Raw genomic sequence first — 18,694 nt, 5'->3', positions numbered from 1 at the left:
GGATCATATTACCCCAACATTACGGTAAAACTAGCACTTCTAAATATCAGATCTCTTTCAAACAAATCATTTTAATCAATAATCTTATTTGCACATACAACATTGATTGTTTAAAACTATATAAAATAAGTACAGTAGTAAAAAAACAAATATTGAAAAACTTGGGCATGCAACATTTGCATGGGTAATTATGTCTACACACACACACACACTCTGAAGCGAACACACACACACACACACACAAAGAAGCACACATGCACAAAAGCAAAAGGGTAGGGGATGGAGGATATGGAGACAAATTGACAAGCGGGAGGGGGGGGGGGGTGCCTTGCTCAGCCGTGCCTACTCGGGGTTCGAACTGGCAACCCTCAAGTCCGTTTCAAGTCCGAAGCGCTAACCAGTAGGCCAGGGCTGCCTTTACAGTAAAAACAAAAAGGGTAAGGCTATTTGCACCCCTGGTACAATTAGCAGTGTATGTTATTCGTACCCTGGTGCAATTAGAAGTGATTTCTATTCGTACCCCGGTGTACACAGCAATGTGTCCTATTAGTACCCCGTCTGGTAAAAATATCAATGTATGCTATTCGTACCCCGGTGCACACAGCAATGTGTTCTATTAATACCTGGCATATTGATCACACAATGTAATAATAATGAAAAAAACAGACAACATGTTTTTTTGTTGTTACGTAACAGGGTGTGAATTGCTCAGCTGTGTAATAGACACTCTGAATAAGGTCTCATGCTGTTTGCATCAATGTATAGTTAGAAGTGGATGCTATTTGTACCCTGGTGTATATAGTACTGTATGCTATTTACACCCTGGTGCATAGCTAATTGTTGCAATCAAAACTTCCGCGCCTTCTCTCCAGAGACATTGGTACACATGCACACTCACTCTGCCAAAACACATCACACAGGAATCGAACCTCGGCCTCCAACGTGCTAATCCATGTCTGTGACCACTGCACTATCTTCTTCCACATGCAGGTAAACTTATAGTTTATAGGCCTGAACGTCATATTCACAACATTTCTATTAACTAACAAACTGACGGTTGCATGTGTTCACAGCACAAACAACAACAAAGATTATGAAAATAAAGCACAACTGTTCAATCTAACAGATAACCTAACCTTTCAGAATTCTTCACTTTCTGCTGACAAAAAAAAGAATGTCCGCCATGAGCAACGTATTTTTGTTGTTATGTCACAGGGTGTGAATAGCTCAGCTGTGTGGCCAAGGCTATTTGTACCAGGGGTGTAAATAGACACTCCGAACAAAAAAATACAGTAAAAATAGCATTTCTAAATATCAGATCTCTTCAGATCAAATCATTTTAATCAATAATCTTATTTGCACATAAAACCTTGATTGTCTAAAGCTTAGTAAATATAAAATAAGTATGGTAGTAAACAAGGGCGTAGGTTTGGTCTCAGCTTTGGTGGGGACATCCATTTATGTGGACTCTTGGATTATAAGATCTGTGGTGGTGGATAGGATATCAACAAGGTTTTAAGGTAGGCTAACAGTTAACATTCTTTTGTGCAACATATGACACTGAAAAGTTGACATGGGCAGATAACTGTTATGGGTTTTTCTGACATTTCAAAACAGCGTAGCCTAATTTATTACAAGACGAGGATCACTTTGTTTTGGGAGCTGGAATGTCTTATTCTGCAGTAGGCTTAGCTAGCCTATGAGAGTACTGAATTTGCCTTTTCCGCCGACGAATGAGGACATTTAACGTTAACGTTAAGCATTTAGAACTAGGGAGCTAGCCAAGTAGCCTAACGTATGCCTGCCTAACTGACTGAAAGCTCTTAACGTGAAATCACCAACCTGAAACAACACCATCCGTCAGTTCACTGGGCGATGCTGTTGCTTGAACGGAGCTGGGTGGTCTTTTGAAAAACTTTCTAATATCCATGTACACAAAGTGTTTTATCACAGACTGTAAAAGTGACAGACTTCTGACAGAGGCTTTTTGGAACACCGAAGCCATGACGTAGCGTTGTCAAGGCAGCATTTTCACTGGATCTAAACAAATCAATCTAACCATTGAAATCACCATAGCGGATAGCCCAGAGACCTGGCATAGATCGTGTAGCAAGTCAAATTATTTTTCAATATTGGGCTTTGAAAATAAGGGATATATTTCCTCAGTAATAGAGCATTTTGTGACATTTATAGAGAAACCGAGGGGAAGTTATATTGGAAATAAGAGTTGCCGGGAATTTAAAACACTAAAAAAAGATTCGGGGCTTTTGAAAAAAGATTCGGGGCTTAAGCCCCCTAAGCCACCCCCTAGCTCCGCCACTGCTAATAATTAGAACCTCACCTGAAGCTGTTTCCTAAACCTGCCATCCATCTGTAGTGATTTGATGCTGTCTTTCCTGCATACAAAGTGGTTCATTCATTTTGTAGCCTATCCTTTGACTAGCGAGTTTAACCCTCCTACCATATTGTATATGATAGTGTTATTTTAATATTATTCATCAAATAATGATTCATTATATTTGAATAACCAACAGTGTTAACTTATTTACATTGCCAACACGTTTTTACAGCATGTGTCATAACAATGCAATGACAGTCCTTCAAACGAATTTGGGTCTGCCTTTTATTTCTCTGCATTGTGTAGGCTACACTCAGAAATTCATGAAACAGATAGAAACGAAAAATGTCCAGATCCAGTGTTTATTGTGACTTCCAAGATTCTAACTTAAGGTAGGCTAATTAACATTCAGTGACTTGGTATAGCATCTATTGTGATAGCGCGACTTATTTGCGACCGTGCTGCACACCCCTAATCAATACTCCTCCTGACCTTGGTTGAAAGATTACAGAAGCTAGGTTTATCTTTAACAATATCCTGGGTAACATATGCTATCACCAGTTAATACTATTTTTCCACATAATAGAATCTGCATAATTTGAAAGCCTGGTCACTACCACTGCTAGCTTGTGTGGCTAGTTATTTTGCTTACTTACACTCTGCTTTATAAAAAAAACAACTTCGTATGTCCCCTTTCTTCTTCTTGGGTGGCATAGCTGATCTACACACCACAAAAAGGGGTTTGTATGCAGTGTTGGGCAAGTTACTTCAAAATCGTAATGTACTATGCATTACTTATTACTGTCATTTCAAAGTAATTTGTTACATTATAATATTACTGTCTCTGAATTGTAAGGCATTACACTACTATTGCATTACTTTTAAGTTACTTTCACCAAAATATCTAGAAATATGGATTTGCCATTCTAAATGCAGTTTATTACACTCAATGCAGCTTGCTCTTCCAATGGAGGGAGATGTGGTATAGCATAATAACTGAGCTAGGCTTAAGGCAACAGTAGAACGCAATAGGCGCAGTGCTCATAATGCAATACAAGGAACAATCATAGTCAGAATTTTGTTAAAAACCGACAAAAGGTCAAAGTCTGGTAAATTGTGATAGAAATACTGTAACTTTAAGGCCTAGGCCTACTCATTAAAATCAATAGAGAGCCTACTATATTGTAAATCAAAGCTTAAAGGAACCGTATGTAAGATTGTGGCCAAAACGGGTACTACAATCACTTTCAAATTACTGTAGAGCGGTGTATCCCCTTCCCCTCCCCTCTGACTGGCAGAGTTGGCAACCGGATGACGAAACACTACTGACTTTGTGATTAGTAGATAGGTGGAGGGTGGCGCATTAGGCCAAAACACAACATGACAACATCAACATCAGTTGAGGGCTGCAACTTCACTTTTTAAATGACAATATCCTGGCCAGACTACTGTTGTCAGTGATATAAGTATTTGAAATGAACATGATTTCTTAATGTCTAGTGACATATCAGGGCAATTTTATGATTAATTGAAATAATTTTTTTACATACGGTTCCTTTAATAAAGACATGTCAAGATGGTGGCCTGCTGGCCATTTCAGTGCCCTAAGTGAGTGGCTTTGAGTGAGTGACATTTAAATGATAACTTAAACACCTAAAGTAAAATAAAAGGCCTATTATTTACAGACCATTACTGTGTATTTTTAAACATTAATTTCTGAAGAAATGCTGTTTTACTTATAAATGGTGCACTGTCACTTTAAGAGCATTGATCTTTACGTTGTCATAATGCCCTTTTGCTAGCTCTTGTTTACAAGCCTTATTTGTTTGAGTTACATTGATAGCACAATATTAACAATAATATGCACAATGTTAAGTTGTTTTAAGCAACCTTCATTGCTTTGGAAATGGAAGTATATGACATGTTGCTTCACATTTCGTGAATACAAGTGAATTATGAGCCTGGTATCCACCTAGCTATCTGAATGGAATGCGTTTCAGTCGACTCAGCATATCATGTGCTTCATGTAGCCTAAATGCTTGGAAAACGAATGATTGAAGACCCACCAATTCTAGTAGGCTACTACGTGGTGATTGAGAGAACCCAAAAGGTATCAAACTTGCATGTGTAACAGAGGTCGTCTCTCCCCTCCCTCGATCACTCTGCGTTGTGTATAAATGATGGACGCCACAACCGACCTTAATTTGTACTGTTTATTGCTCTCTGGAATATAGGACAAAACAAACACAAATCAGGCAGGGAGCGAGCCAGTCGCGTCACAGCTCCTCTGCCTCAGGACAGTAGCAAAAGAGGCAGAGGAGGGGGCTACATGAACACTTAAGGGGTCTTCAGCGTGGGAACCAACCCCTGCCACACCCAAGCCACACCCCCCTACAACCTACTGTACCTCAGAGGCGTGGGAAACTACAAAATATGTCCATAGAACTTGTAGACACGATGGGGAAATTCAGGGAAGCATAATTAACCCTGCTACACTCACCCCCACTGACTTCACTGAATTTCAACTATTCAAGCCATACAAACAAAAAATCAGAAAGGTTTGCCTATACATAGACCAATATAATATAGAAATAAGTAGAAAACAACCCGTATTGAAAAAGAAATTGCAGGTAGTGCAACCCATAGACAGGACCACTGGTCCACCAGCGATGAAAGCCGTCCGTTAAAAGACTAGGAAGGTAACCCAACCTTAGAAGAGGTGCCATATACACCCCATGAGCAGAGGATACACTCTAACCTGCAAGTCTAATGCTATAGACACAGATATTAATCACACTTTCCCGCAAGGGAAAGTCCAGTGTGGAGAGGAGAGACTTTACAATACACACTTTATGAAAGAAAACTTATCAAAAATACACAGTATACACAGCCACAGTGGAAACGTGTGAATAATCTCTAGTGAGCTCCCCGAAAAAGACTCCGCACCCACTGAGCAGACATAGTCTGTATGAGTCTATTCACAGGTTTAATCAATCTGCCACGCCTTGTACGCATGCCACTTCTTCGGCGACCAGGTGAGACAGGAGATGCAGGAATACCAGTGTGGATAGGAGAAATAACAGTCGGGTGATGGTCAACTGACAGAGACTCAGTACACTCGTCCGACACAACGCACGGAAGGTTCTCACAGGCTGAAGACACAGAGGTACTCTCTGATTCTATTCCAGCTAGATCTGGAATCATCTTATTCCCTCTGTCTACCGTCACAGACCCAAAATCTCCTGTTACACTACGTGTGTCAGAACTACCTGAAAGGTCAGCAACCCACCTCACTGTCCTGTCTACAGTGGCGTTATCCCCACTGGACTGTGAGCCGTCAGCCCCACTAAGACTGCCACCAGAACATGACAGATTGTCATCCTCATCAGCGTCAGGGAGCGGCAAGAAGTTCACCGGCATAATAAGGTTCCTATGCACAGTTTTCACACTGCCCGCTGTACTCCTAATTTTAAAGGTGTGTGTGGTGGTATTCACAGACAAAACAGTGTAAATGGTTCCCTCCCACCTATCTGCCAGTTTCTTCTTTCCCCGTTCACCTTTGTTGGCCAGCAGTACCCGGTCACCCACATTGACCGGTTCCCCTTTAGCTCTTCTATTATATAGCTCAGCCTGCCTACGTTGCTGCTTCTCTGCGTTAGACTGAGCTACAGTCATGGCCTCCCGTAGGTCCTTCCCCAAGGAAGAAACATATGCGTCAATGTCCACTGTATCCCTGTCCAACAGTACACTTTGAAACATCAGCTCTACTGGCAACCTTGGAGTGCGGCCAAACATTAAAAAGAAAGGGGGAAAACCTGTGGTCTCGTGAACAGTACAGTTGTACGCAAAGGTGAGACTGTTGAGTAGTTGAGGCCACTTGACCTTAGACCTTGGTGGCAGGGCCCTAATCATGCTTCCTAGAGTGCGGTTCATTCTCTCTGCTTGGCCATTCCCCATGGGGTGGTACGGAGTGGTGTGAGACTTCTCCACCCCAGCTAACAGGAGCAGCTCCGCGATTAAAAAGCTCTCAAAATTAGCCCCTTGATCCGAGTGAATGCACGCAGGAAAACCATACACACAGAAGAAGCTATTCCATAGAACCCGAGCCACAGACTTAGCAGACTGATTAGGGCAGGGATATGCACACGCCAGCTTGGTGAAGTGGTCAGTGACCACTAAAACATCAATGGACTTGTTATGCGAATCTTCCGCAGACCAAAAGTCAATGCAGACTAATTCTAAAGGAGCTGAAGTAGCAATGGAAACAAGAGGGGCCCTAGCCTCAGGTTCCGGAGCCTTGCTAACTACACACCTTTTGCACCTGTGCACATAATCCCTGACGTCCCTTTCAAGCGCGTCCCAGTAAAATCTCTGTCTGGCCAGCCACAGAGTACGCTGCTGGCCCTGGTGCCCTGCCTCATCATGAACCCCTTTTAGAACCATAATTCTCAGCGCCTCAGGTACCACATACTGGAAGGTATTCTTTTTAGACACAGGATTCTTAGACACCCTGTACAGCACACCCAACCGCGTAGTGAGCTTACTCCACTGCCTCAACGTTTTAAGCGTCTCCCGGGACTCATGCACTCTTTCCCGCCGGGATGGGCGACGTCCCCTGTCAACAAAGAACCTAACTCTGCTGGTAGTGGAGTCCTGACACTGCTTGTCATATAGTTCATCATGACTAAGGACAGGCAAAGGATTCTGACCAGTCATAGACATAGACTTTAAGTGCTGAACATGTGAGATAGCCCTAAGTTTAGCACCGTCCTCCCAGTGACGAGAGGACTGCAACACAGCCGAAACCTCTTCACGTGAGACCCAGCCTCCCATCTCATCCTGAACAACATGTGTGGCCCCAACACACACGCTGTCAGACAAGGAGACCGCTGACCGCCCTCTCGTCAGCAGGTTCTCTGCCACATCCTGAACGACATGTGTGGCCCCAACACACACGCCGTCAGCCATGGAGGCCGCCCGCTGTTCCCGTGCCTCAGAGAGCTCAGATGACAGGCGAAACATGTCTTGGACTGAGTCTACCTGCAGGTTCTCTGCTTCTTTAAGCAGTTCTGCATAAGAAGTTCTGGTCAAGCGATGCATAATCCTGGGCCTCACAAAAGGCTCTCTGCTAAGGGCATCCGCCACCACATTCTTAGGGCCTGGAATATACAGGATGTCAAAATCAAAAGGGGCCAACCTAGCCACCCAACGCTGCTCGCACGCGTCCAGCTTTGGCTTCGTCAAGACATACTTAAGGGGGTTATTGTCAGTCCACACAGTGAACCTGTGACCCCGCAACCAGTGACTGAATTTATCACAAATAGCCCACTTCATAGCAAAGAACTCAAGCCTATGAGCAGGATACTTAGACTGGGCATGATTCAATGACTTACTAGCAAAAGCAATGGGCCGAGCTTTGTCCTCACTGGGCTGCACCTGAGACAGAACAGCTCCAAGACCACTAGTAGATGCATCAACAGACAAAAGGAAAGGCCTTGTGAAGTCTGGATGAGCCAAAGGCACACTACTCACCAGCGCAGACTTAAGATTCTGAAAAGCCTCTGTACACTCAGGCGACCAGTCCTGAGGACAGAGCTTTCTCTTTTGCACAGGCTTACCTACACCTTTGCCTCTGCGTGGTCGCTTAGACCCACCTGTAAGCGAAAACAATGGCCTTGCAAGCACAGAGCAGTTTTCAATAAAATGCTGGTAGTAAACCACCATGCCAAGAAAGGAGCGGATCTTACTCGCTGATGGCGTGATGCCATCAGCCTCCATCAGGTCTGACTGCGAAACATTCACAATAGCCTCAACTTTATCTGGATCGCTAGCGACACCCTCTTGCGAGATGATATGACCAAGAAATTTCACAGACCTCCTAAGAAAGTTGCACTTAGCTGGAGACAGCTTCAGGTTGTGCTCCTTCAAACGCTCAAACACCATGCGCAAGCGTTGCAAGCTCTCTGCCTCAGATCTCCCAAATACAAGGACATCATCCAAATAGCAGAGGAGACTTAAGAAATTCTGATCACCAAAGATAGAGAGCATCATCCTCATGAAGGTAGCCGGACTATTACAAAGGCCCTGAGGGAGCCTATTATATTCGTGCAACCCTAGTGGAGACGAGAAAGCTGTATATTTCTTATCCTCCTCATGCAATGGCACATTGTAATAGCCAGATGTCAGATCCATGGTGGAGAAAAATACATTACCACCCAGAGCAGCCAAAACATCTCCTTGGTGGGGAAGTGGGTGGGCGTCCTTGACCGTGCGCGCATTAAGCCACCTAAAGTCAGTGCATATCCGCAGGTCTCCATTCTTCTTCCACACCAGCACTAATGGAGAAGCGTACTCACTATTAGACTTCCTAATAATCTCCTTCTCCTCCATTTCATCCAAAGTCTCTTTCAACTTCTGATAATGTGCTGGGGACAACCTGCGATATGGCAACCTGAAGGGACGGTCATCAGTCAACCTAATCCTATGGCAAAATTCACTCGCTTCACCACAGTCAAGGTGATGCCGAGAAAAGACAGATTCAAATTCCAAGATCAACTCAACTAACTTGTCCTTCCACTGAGAAGAGACCTGACAACTGTCAATAGGTATAGCACCCAGTCCAAGACTTTGCAGCGTGCAGTTATCATTGCCCATACAGCCGCCAGAATCACTCTTAACAGATAAGCTGCCATGAGAACTGCCTGAGCTCACCTTAGCCACATGCTGCGAGACAAAATGTTGATCAAAGTCCTCTAATGCAATGGCGGGATACACGTCAGCTACTTTTGCATTCCGGCGTAGGGTTACTGCCACCGACGTCGGATTAACAATCTTGACCGGAAGCCACCCGTCCCCCCACATAGGAGAGACAACTCGTCCAACTAGCATCTGTCTGTTAATACAGCGCGAAGTGCTGGGCTCCACAACAACCGTGCTGCCAACAGAGATGCGTGTCTTAGGTGGTAACCTACCCCACACAAGATGCTCAGCCATGGGCTGGAGCGTGACTGCGCTCTTCAGCCTCAGAGTTCCCACCTTATCTGGCATGGACCCACCTCTCCATCTCTCCAGGCTGGACAAAAGACGTAGGAACTGACTGCTATTCTCCTGACCTATAACGTCAGGTTGGCTCACAACCCGCCAGAAAGCATCACTGGACTTGAACTGTCTGATTAATGGCTTTAAGACATTCGTTCCAACAATCAATGGATCCACCTGCCCCTCAACAATCAACACCGGGACTTCAAAACTGAACCCATACATCTCAATGGCCAAGTCACACACGCCCAGAGGACTAGTCTGCTTACCTCCACAGCCAACCAGAACAATATCAACAGGGGCTGGAAACTCACCTGGCAACACCCCTGCTTCCTTCAGACGCGGCACAGCGTCTGCACTAAGCGTGGTGGCCATTGACCCAGTATCCAACATCCCCTTTAACTCAACTTTGCCCTGCACCAATACAGAGGTGTAAAACAGACCATCACTCTGTGCAGTTCTCATGGTGTTTTGCATAACAACCTTACTTGACTTTGGCAATGTCTCACAAAAATACGAATAAACAGACTCAATATCATCATTCAAATTGGAGGGTAAACTCAGATGCCTGCCACTGCCCTCCTCCGAATGGAGGCTCTTCAGTTTCCCTGAAACGACTTCGGCTTCTGCGCAGTCCCCACTCCAGCAGAATCCACAGCACGTCTCACACCCTGTGACCTACCTTGACACTGAGAGCGCATGTGCTCAGGACTAAAACACAGAAAACACAACTTATGCAATCTACAGTGCGACTGCGTAGAGTGGTCCAAACTCTTGAAACACTTGAAACTGCGCCTCTCACCTCGCTTAGGCTGACTATGCCGAGTAGCTTGGGAATTACACACTAGTGTCTTCTCCAGCATGTCCAATAACCTGTCCAATGTGGTACCTTCTGCAGCTGCGCTATCTGGCTTGCCCACCCCCACTGAAGACTCACCAGGTGACACACTGCAGCTCACAGCCTCCATTACAGGTGTGCCCATAGAAGCAGTGTTCTGTAATACGTTACTCCTCTGTAACTTGTGATTCCTTAGAAACTCATCCAGGCGTGCCTGGACCTCACAAGTAGTCCACTCACTCTGAGGCTTACTTAGAAATATCATTGAGAGCTCTCTATCAGGGCAATGCCTAATGAACATGGCGGCGACTTGTACAGTCTGCAGCCGCAACGCCCTGCTGTCATGTCCCAAAGACTGTTCTGCTACCTCAGCCGCCTTATTCAACCTGATCCAGTAGTCAAGAGGTTGCTCATTGACATACGGCGTAGTGGAGTAAAAATCAGCCAGAGGCATACCGGAATGCACAGCACTGTCGAAATGCTGCCTGAGAATGCAAAAGACAGCATCCACGTTGCCTGAATCAGACACCTGCACATTATTACGGAGCCAGATCCGAATTACATCCCTGGCGCGACCCATCAGTCTGCTAAGCAGCTCATCCACACAGTCCCTCCCAGTGTAGCCACCCTTATTCAGATACAATCTCATTAATCCCTCCCACTCACACAGAGAGAACTTATCACTACCATCACCTCTAAAGAAAGGCGGCTCTTTCCTCTCAGACTTGAGAACGAGATTCAATTTCGACGCATCAATAAGAGTACCACCCCCCAGGGAATGGCCGGCAGAAAGAGCTGGTGAACCCAGACCGACGTTATGCGCAAGGTTTGCGCTAACAGACTGACTAACGTTAGAACTGAGTTCCCTAACCTGCTCTCTAGTCAGTTTAACAGGGATGGCCGACTCAGCGAACTCCAGTGGTGGCAAATCCTGATGTACAGGCGTGGAGAATGTTACCCTATCTCTAACTACGCCACCACTGGCTAAACCAGGGCTACCCGGAGTACTAAATGTCAGAAGGCCCCTTCCTCTCCCCACACTAAAGTACCCATGACTCTCACCAGTGAAATCCATGTTAATGTAAAAATGCAGGGAAAAGAAATAACACAAATCATATGCTATATACACATATATACAAAGCTCATTTGCAACACACACACATTAAAACACCCTTGAAAATGCGTGATATCAGAGTCCATGCAAAAGATACACGTCAGACGACACTGACGTTCCTGACGATAAAAGCAGATAAGGCGCGGCGACAGTAGACTTGAGGCAGCACAGCAGCAACAGCTCCGGTCCAGTGGAGACGTCACATCAACATGCAGCAACCCCGGTGTTCGGCTACAGCTGAACTGACGACGGGTCAAACGGCACCAGTGTAACAGAGGTCGTCTCTCCCCTCCCTCGATCACTCTGCGTTGTGTATAAATGATGGACGCCACAACCGACCTTAATTTGTACTGTTTATTGCTCTCTGGAATATAGGACAAAACAAACACAAATCAGGCAGGGAGCGAGCCAGTCGCGTCACAGCTCCTCTGCCTCAGGACAGTAGCAAAAGAGGCAGAGGAGGGGGCTACATGAACACTTAAGGGGTCTTCAGCGTGGGAACCAACCCCTGCCACACCCAAGCCACACCCCCCTACAACCTACTGTACCTCAGAGGCGTGGGAAACTACAAAATATGTCCATAGAACTTGTAGACACGATGGGGAAATTCAGGGAAGCATAATTAACCCTGCTACACATGTAACATCGTGTTAGTGCATTTTGACATTGTAAACGTTATTGATGAAGAGTGAAACGCAGTTTGCAGTAAAGCTACTATTCATTGGTTACATTTGGGTGCCCCCTCTGTCCTTTGGTGCCCAACGCAAAGTGCGTGATGCGCGTGGTGGGAGCGGTGGCACTGCCAGGCTACACAATCTTTTTCTGCATTTCTATCCCTTTATTCTCTTCAATTCAAGTTCACAGCACAAAGCTGGCATGCACAACAGCATAGTTTGTGTTTTATCAAGAATCAAAAAGATTAGCGTGGCACTACTTTAGATGTTTCATTAATTTACTTGTGCTATTTCGCGAGCTGAGAGATCTTTCGGTTTCGCACACAAAGTGCACTAACTATTATGTTCTTCATAGCCTTGTCTCTGACAAGCTGAAAATAATGAGCGTAGGCTTATGTCCATCCAGCAAATAGAGTCCGCCTGCGAGTCTGCTGCAGCCACAGTCATATTCAACCAGTATCAGGAGATAACGTTCTACTATTTTGCGCGGATTTTTTCTCCTCTGTTGTTCTCGCGTGGTGTTTGCGAATATGTATCAAAACAAAACAAGCACCTAATTTTGGGTTAAACTGCATTGTAACGCGCGTTACTGAAGTTTGTACCGAGTAAATATTACCCAAATTTTTTTTTGTAATGCCTTACATTACCGCGTTACCGCAAACAGCAATATATTACAGTAATTACATTACTTTTGTAACGCATTACTCCCAACACTGTTTGTATGTATGCTGAAGGTAAAAGGGAATATAAAAATGTTTCACTCTAGCCTTTCATGGGGTAGGCCTATGTATTGACAGTTCGCCCTGGTAACTTAGCCTACCGTTGTCGTTGACACACCTGCTCGCTTGACTACCAGTGCAAGAATAAAGCATGCGTGTCAGATAACCCTTCCCCCTCCCCCTCGGTTTTTCAGCCAATCAAATGACGACGTTTCTTGTACGTTCGTGCTGGCTTTCGGAATGATCAGCAGCACAAATGAGTTCGCTAAAATATTGGTGGGGACAATTTTGTCATCTTAAAATATTGGTTAGGACTAGTCATGAGCGTCCCACCCTAAATCTACGCCCATGGTAGTAAAAATAAAACCAAATATTGAAAAACTTGGGCATGCAACATTTGCATGGGTAATTATGTCCACACACACACACACACTCTCTGAAGCGAACACACACACAAACAAACACACACCAGTGGTGGACATTACTTGATTTACTCAATTACTGTACTTAAGTCGCTTTTTCCTGTATCTGTACTTTACTTCAGTACTTCAATTTTGTTAAACTTTTTACTTTTACTCCAGTACATTTCAAGGCCAAATATCTTACTTTTTACTCCACTACATTTTGTGACAGCTGAAGTTCCTTTTGGAAAAAAGACTGTCCAAATACATGTGTACTTACATGTATATTTTCTATTAAGAGAGCTAGGCTTTAAATAATGGTCTTGCCTAACCTATGTTATTGTCATATCCACTATTTACTGTACCTTGTTGACCCCTTTTCACAATATTGATGTTACCATAACTAGCCTCTTGACTCCATAGAGCAAATGATAGACAATGATAGACAATCTGACATGGAGGATATGGAGACAAATTGACAAGCATAATGTTATTTATTTGTTACTGCAATGTCTGCATGCCTTGCCATGCCTTACTCTTAAAAATAAAATAAACATATTTCCCCATGTGTTCATGAATTTGTCAAAATAATGGAATGGCAGGAACTGTTTTCACTGCAATGCCCCCCCCCATGTTGACTCCATGGCTACGGCCTTGACTCACATTCGGCAGAACCATCATACTGGCTGGCTACCTTTACAGTTTTTAATTCTTTACGAGGCAGTGTACAGTATGTAGAACCAATCCCACACCCACTAAAAAACTCTATAAGTTTCTGTTTCCCAGAGGACAATCTTTACACGCCCTCTCCCACCATAATATAAAGAGGTTCCGCACAGTAGCCTACACCCTCTGCATCACTGCAATCAACATGAAACCAGGCATCACCCTTGCTGTTTTGTGTGCGCTCTTCTCTGAAGGTAATTATCTCAGTGACTAACTGAAATTGCTTTTTTATTTCATGCAGAATGTTTCTGTAGCTTCTAGTTCCCTAGCACTAGGGTTCTCAAACTACTTGTTGGCCCTTTGTGGGGGAGAATTTTTTTCTTAAGACCCCTTTCATAATCTTATATTGAGCATATGCCATTTGTATTCTCTGGCCAGTATCCCCTGTTCTGCCAGGTGTGTAACTTTGTCTTTGGTCAACTTTGGATTTTACCAAGACTGGGTCAAATAGCAAATAAGCCAAGCTAAACAGCGGTAGGATTGTTTCTTTGTCTTTGAAGTGATTCAAGTTTAATGATAATGTGAGTGGGAGCAATTAGACACAATATTGTTTTGTCAGTGAACACAACTTTATTTAAACTTCATATAATTTAAAGCAAATTATTTTGCGGACCCCTTGGATATGTGTAGCAGAGGGGGTCCCCAGATCCCACTTTGAGAACCCCTGCTCTAGCATCATCACCTAAAGTGTTGGAAAATTAAGTTTTTTGTAACATCCATAACGCCAATAAAATGTGATGGTATGGTAGGATGTGAATGATTACATGAAATTTGAGCATTTGCTATTTTTGGCTGAAGAATGTACATGAGAAAAAATGCACAAAAAATGAATGTTATCATTCACATCATACAAATGCCAAGGCATTTCACTGGCGTTATGGATGTGACAAAAAGTCAATTTTCCGTGGAATTGCCTATTGCATGCTATAGTTTTACATCCCAAGGACAGAATTTGAATTCTCTTTTGCTCTGTATGTCTCCAGTGGCTGCACTCACTTGTTACCAGTGTGCTGCTGGTACCTCCCAGACCTGCACAAATACTCAAACCTGTAGTGCAGGATCATGTGCCAGCATGACTGTGAATGCATATGCAGGTAAGACAAAGCCATTTAACCCTTGTAAGGTTTTCATATTTTTGTTACTCATATTTTTGTGACCCACCACATTATTAGGCTTTTAGTTTTAAATCAATACAGCCATAACAATTTATGGAAAAATACTTATACTTATAATATTTATGGTTCATATTTGCCATTTACCCCTGTGAGATCATATTTATGATCATATGAATGGTTTTCGTTTTTCGTAAGAATCAATTATAAACAAGGTAAAAAAAATAGAAACAAGATTTTTGATCATTATTGATGCCTATTTCTTAGAACTTAATCAGAAAAGGTGCAAGTGCTTGAAAGGTAACCATTTTGTAACTTTGTGTGGGAATAGCAGGTGCAGAAAGACAACATTCACGCACACCTACAATTATTACACTCGGGTCCGGTAGACCTTAACACCACATTTGTAAAAGTTATGTGTTGTTTATGTTCTTCACAGAAAATGAGCCAAGGTCAATGAGTCTGAGTTGAATAAATAATAAATAGCATAATTATTCTTTTAGCAAACATTGAAAACGGGTGCCACAGACTTGAACACCTTACAAAGGATAATGTCGTTATGAATTGCCTTGTCTGATTCACTGGCACTAAGGTCACAGTATTCTATTTCCACCTCCTTTTTCTTGACAGGTGATACAAAAACTGTAGCCAATGTCAGGACCTGTTTACCAGTAGATAAGTGCATCTCTGGGTCAATGAACCTCGGGAAATCAACAATAAGCACCGAATGCTGTAAAACGGATCTCTGCAATTCTCAGAAGACTCCAAGCACATTCAGTACAATATTTAATATATTTTGGAATATCAGCAGACTTTTGTTCACAAGGGTTACCATATACATACATACATACATACATACATACATTGATACATACATACATACAGTACCTACTGTAGGCCTATCTTGTCTGATAGAATTAAATTGAAGTGTATATTTAAATGAATTAATCAAACTGAACTATATATCTAAATAATGTGTTATGGTGTTATGTTAGAGGTAAATACAAATACACCCAACGGGAAGCAGTGTTTCACCTGTGAAGGAGATGACTGCACAAAACAGCTGTCCTGTGGTGGAAACGAGGACCGTTGTGTTAAAGCAACAAGTGAGTTTTTTTCTTCTTCCATCTCAGTCTTATTTCTGTCCTTTTTTAAACCATTTTAACATGTACCAATCATATGTTGCAGCTAATGTGAGCGGGCAGACAGTCGCTATGAAAGGATGTGCCTCCAGAGCTATGTGTACAGTAGACCTGTCGGCTGAGCTAGGATTTGTGGGTTTTGGGCTGAACTGCTGTAAGGAGAATCTGTGCAACAGCGCCAAGAGTGTGGGGCAGAGTGTCCTGCTGCTGCTGGGGTCTCTCGTCTCTGTGCTGCTCTTCCACTGAATGGTGCGCTACTCTGAGTGAGTCTCTCTCGGATCACAGCTCACAGGCCCTTTGTGAATGTGTGCTCATTGCTTCCAGGCTTGGATGTTGTGGTTGAAAGGTTTCAAAATAATCTTTTACATTTTTTACATTATATATTAACCTTTGTTAAATTTAAAAATATATAAAATATGGAAATTGTTTGAGATGGTGATGGAAAATAAATGGGTGACATTTCAATTGTATGTTTGCACAATAAAATATAAACTTGATAAACAACATTAAAATATGAGATTGTGGCCTGAACTATGGAACACTTTAGTCTTTATATCTAACATGTCACAAAATAGCATTGATATAAATGAGGCTGGACACAGTAGGCCCATCTCATTTGAATATATATTTAGCCAATAATGGCAAACTTCTGGTGAAAAACCTAATTACGCTTGCCTAATTTGCCTAATTGCCAAAAGTTTAGATAGATAGATAGATAGATAGATAGATAGATAGATAGAGAGATTTACGACAACCGTTTGCCAGAAACCTAATTTGCATGTGACCTTGCTGCAAATTTGCAGCAACTGTTCACCAGAAACCTGAAATTTCTGTAAGAGAAACCTTTAAATTCACCACGATCTGAGGCCTCGCATAATCCTTTTCCAGGTTAACAATAATGGCACTGCCTGGATTACTGGCTTCTCATCTGTAATCAGAGGCGTATCAAGCTTTTTAAAAGTGTGGGGGTTGTGGGATAGAGAATTTAAACAATCCGATTATCCAATTATAAATTACTCCCTAGGGACGTTGTAAGTATTTTCTGAGAGGGGTGCGGACTATATTGGCGGGTGTCTGGGAGTTTCTCCCCTGAAAAATGTTTGAAATTCTGATTGCTAAACACACCATTTTAATGCAGTTTGGGAGGGACAGAACTCATTTCAGAAATGATGCTTTGTGCATATGGGTTAGCTGGCTATACAGTAAATTGCCTAACAGACAACAGCCTAATTTTGAGGTATCACTGGACTATTAATATGCATAACTATAATACCTATTAACTAAATTACTTTAAGTGAGTCTTTCTCGGATCACAGCTCACATGCCCTGTCTCTGCCTGAAAATGGAATGTAATTTATGAATACATGGTTATTGCACGCAGGCTTAGATGTTGTAGTTGAAAGGTTGCACGATATTTTGTTTTTATTTTTTTAAATGACATATTACCTTTGTTCATTTTTTATAATTATAATGTGGAAGGGGTTTTAGATTGTGATGGAAAATAAATGGGTGACATTTCAATTGTATGTTTGTGTTTATAGGACTTGGCACAATAAAAAAAATAACTTGATAAAGAACATTAAAATTATGAGATTTTGGCGATTTTAAACACCCTAAATTGTTGATAGTGTTCTCTGTTAACCATTTCTTGCCTTGTTTGGCTGTATATTGTCACTGTCTCATTGTCACTGTCTCATCCCTGCATTTTGTTGTCTTTGTACTTGCACTCTGCACAATGACAATAAAGTTGAATCTAATCTAATTGTGTAACTGTAATCGTTCCTGCCTCAAAACCCAGATTGCCGCTAAAAAGGCGTGGTCTACAATCATTGTGGAGACATGGAGAGGCTCAGAAATTGATCTCAAATAAAGATGTTTTGAATATTTAAAAAGGGTGAATAATTTTGGACATGCCATTTTTCATAAAAATGTTTTTAAAAAAAGACGAAATGTGGCAGTGTAATTTTCAGTCAGAACAAACATATTGGTCAAGACAAAAATCAACATTAAATCAATATTTGCTAAGAATAATTATGACTGCCGCGCAGCGAAGCGGCGGTCATATAGGTTTAGTCAGATTTTTTTTTTTCTTCTTCTTTTTCGCATGCCCAAATTTCCGTCAATGATTCCCGGGACACTGAAAGACCGGGGTACACAAAACTTGGTGGGCATGTACCCCCACATGGATAGCATGGAACCGTCATTTTTCGTTTTGATCTGTAGCCCCCCCGCTGGACTGGACCCCCCGAAACGAGGGTAGGGCAGACACAGTTCTCTGTGAATATCTTGAGAACTGTAGGGCCTAGGATGACCATTTTTTTCCGTATGTTTGCCTCCAGGGGTCATATTAACCCATTTCATGTGCATACATGTGCACAAACAGATACACACACACACACACATACATTCACAGTAATCATACGTATGACACATACACAGTAGACATATGTACGCTTGCATGCACAGGCACATACGCAGGCACACACACAAGCACGCACACACACACACACACACACACACACACACTCACACACACACACACCCACACACATAACATAACACAAACAATCAAGAATTTCTCAGAATTATGAA

General features: G+C 42.7%; 1 protein-coding gene across 2 annotated transcripts; it reads left to right on the top strand.

Moving 5' to 3' along the window:
• The first annotated feature begins 13,943 nt into the window (after nt 1–13,943).
• On the top strand, nt 13,944–17,864 carry LOC143118862 (urokinase plasminogen activator surface receptor-like). Of its 2 annotated transcripts, XM_076279986.1 has the most exons (5): nt 13,944–14,042; nt 14,832–14,942; nt 15,591–15,737; nt 15,956–16,066; nt 16,149–17,864. In XM_076279986.1, exons 1-5 carry the CDS (start codon nt 13,994–13,996, stop codon nt 16,346–16,348), a joined length of 618 nt encoding a protein of 205 aa, XP_076136101.1. In that variant the 5' UTR covers nt 13,944–13,993; the 3' UTR covers nt 16,349–17,864. The 2 variants fall into 2 exon arrangements, with proteins under 2 accessions (XP_076136101.1, XP_076136102.1); XM_076279987.1 differs by lacking the exon at nt 15,591–15,737.
• Nucleotides 17,865–18,694: the final 830 nt, after the last annotated feature.

This window comes from Alosa pseudoharengus, unplaced genomic scaffold (genome assembly GCF_046254945.1).
Source record: "Alosa pseudoharengus isolate Yale_2024_CS ecotype anadromous, Long Island Sound unplaced genomic scaffold, YU_APseudo_1.1 YU_APseudo_1.1_scf_12, whole genome shotgun sequence".
NCBI classification, from domain to species: domain Eukaryota; kingdom Metazoa; phylum Chordata; class Actinopteri; order Clupeiformes; family Clupeidae; genus Alosa; species Alosa pseudoharengus.
Note: the sequence above shows the minus strand (reverse complement) of the source record. Positions and strands in the feature narration are given on the sequence as shown.

What these genes read in the sequence shown, in the direction of transcription:
- LOC143118862 (XM_076279986.1), top strand. Translation starts at nt 13,994, where the DNA reads ATGAAACCAGGCATCACCCTTGCTGTTTTGTGTGCGCTCTTCTCTGAA. An exon ending in GACTGTGAATGCATATGCAG is followed by an intron (nt 14,943 to 15,590) that starts GTAAGACAAAGC and finishes TTTTCTTGACAG; the next exon opens with GTGATACAAAAACTGTAGCC. An exon ending in GAAGACTCCAAGCACATTCA is followed by an intron (nt 15,738 to 15,955) that starts GTACAATATTTA and finishes GTGTTATGTTAG; the next exon opens with AGGTAAATACAAATACACCC.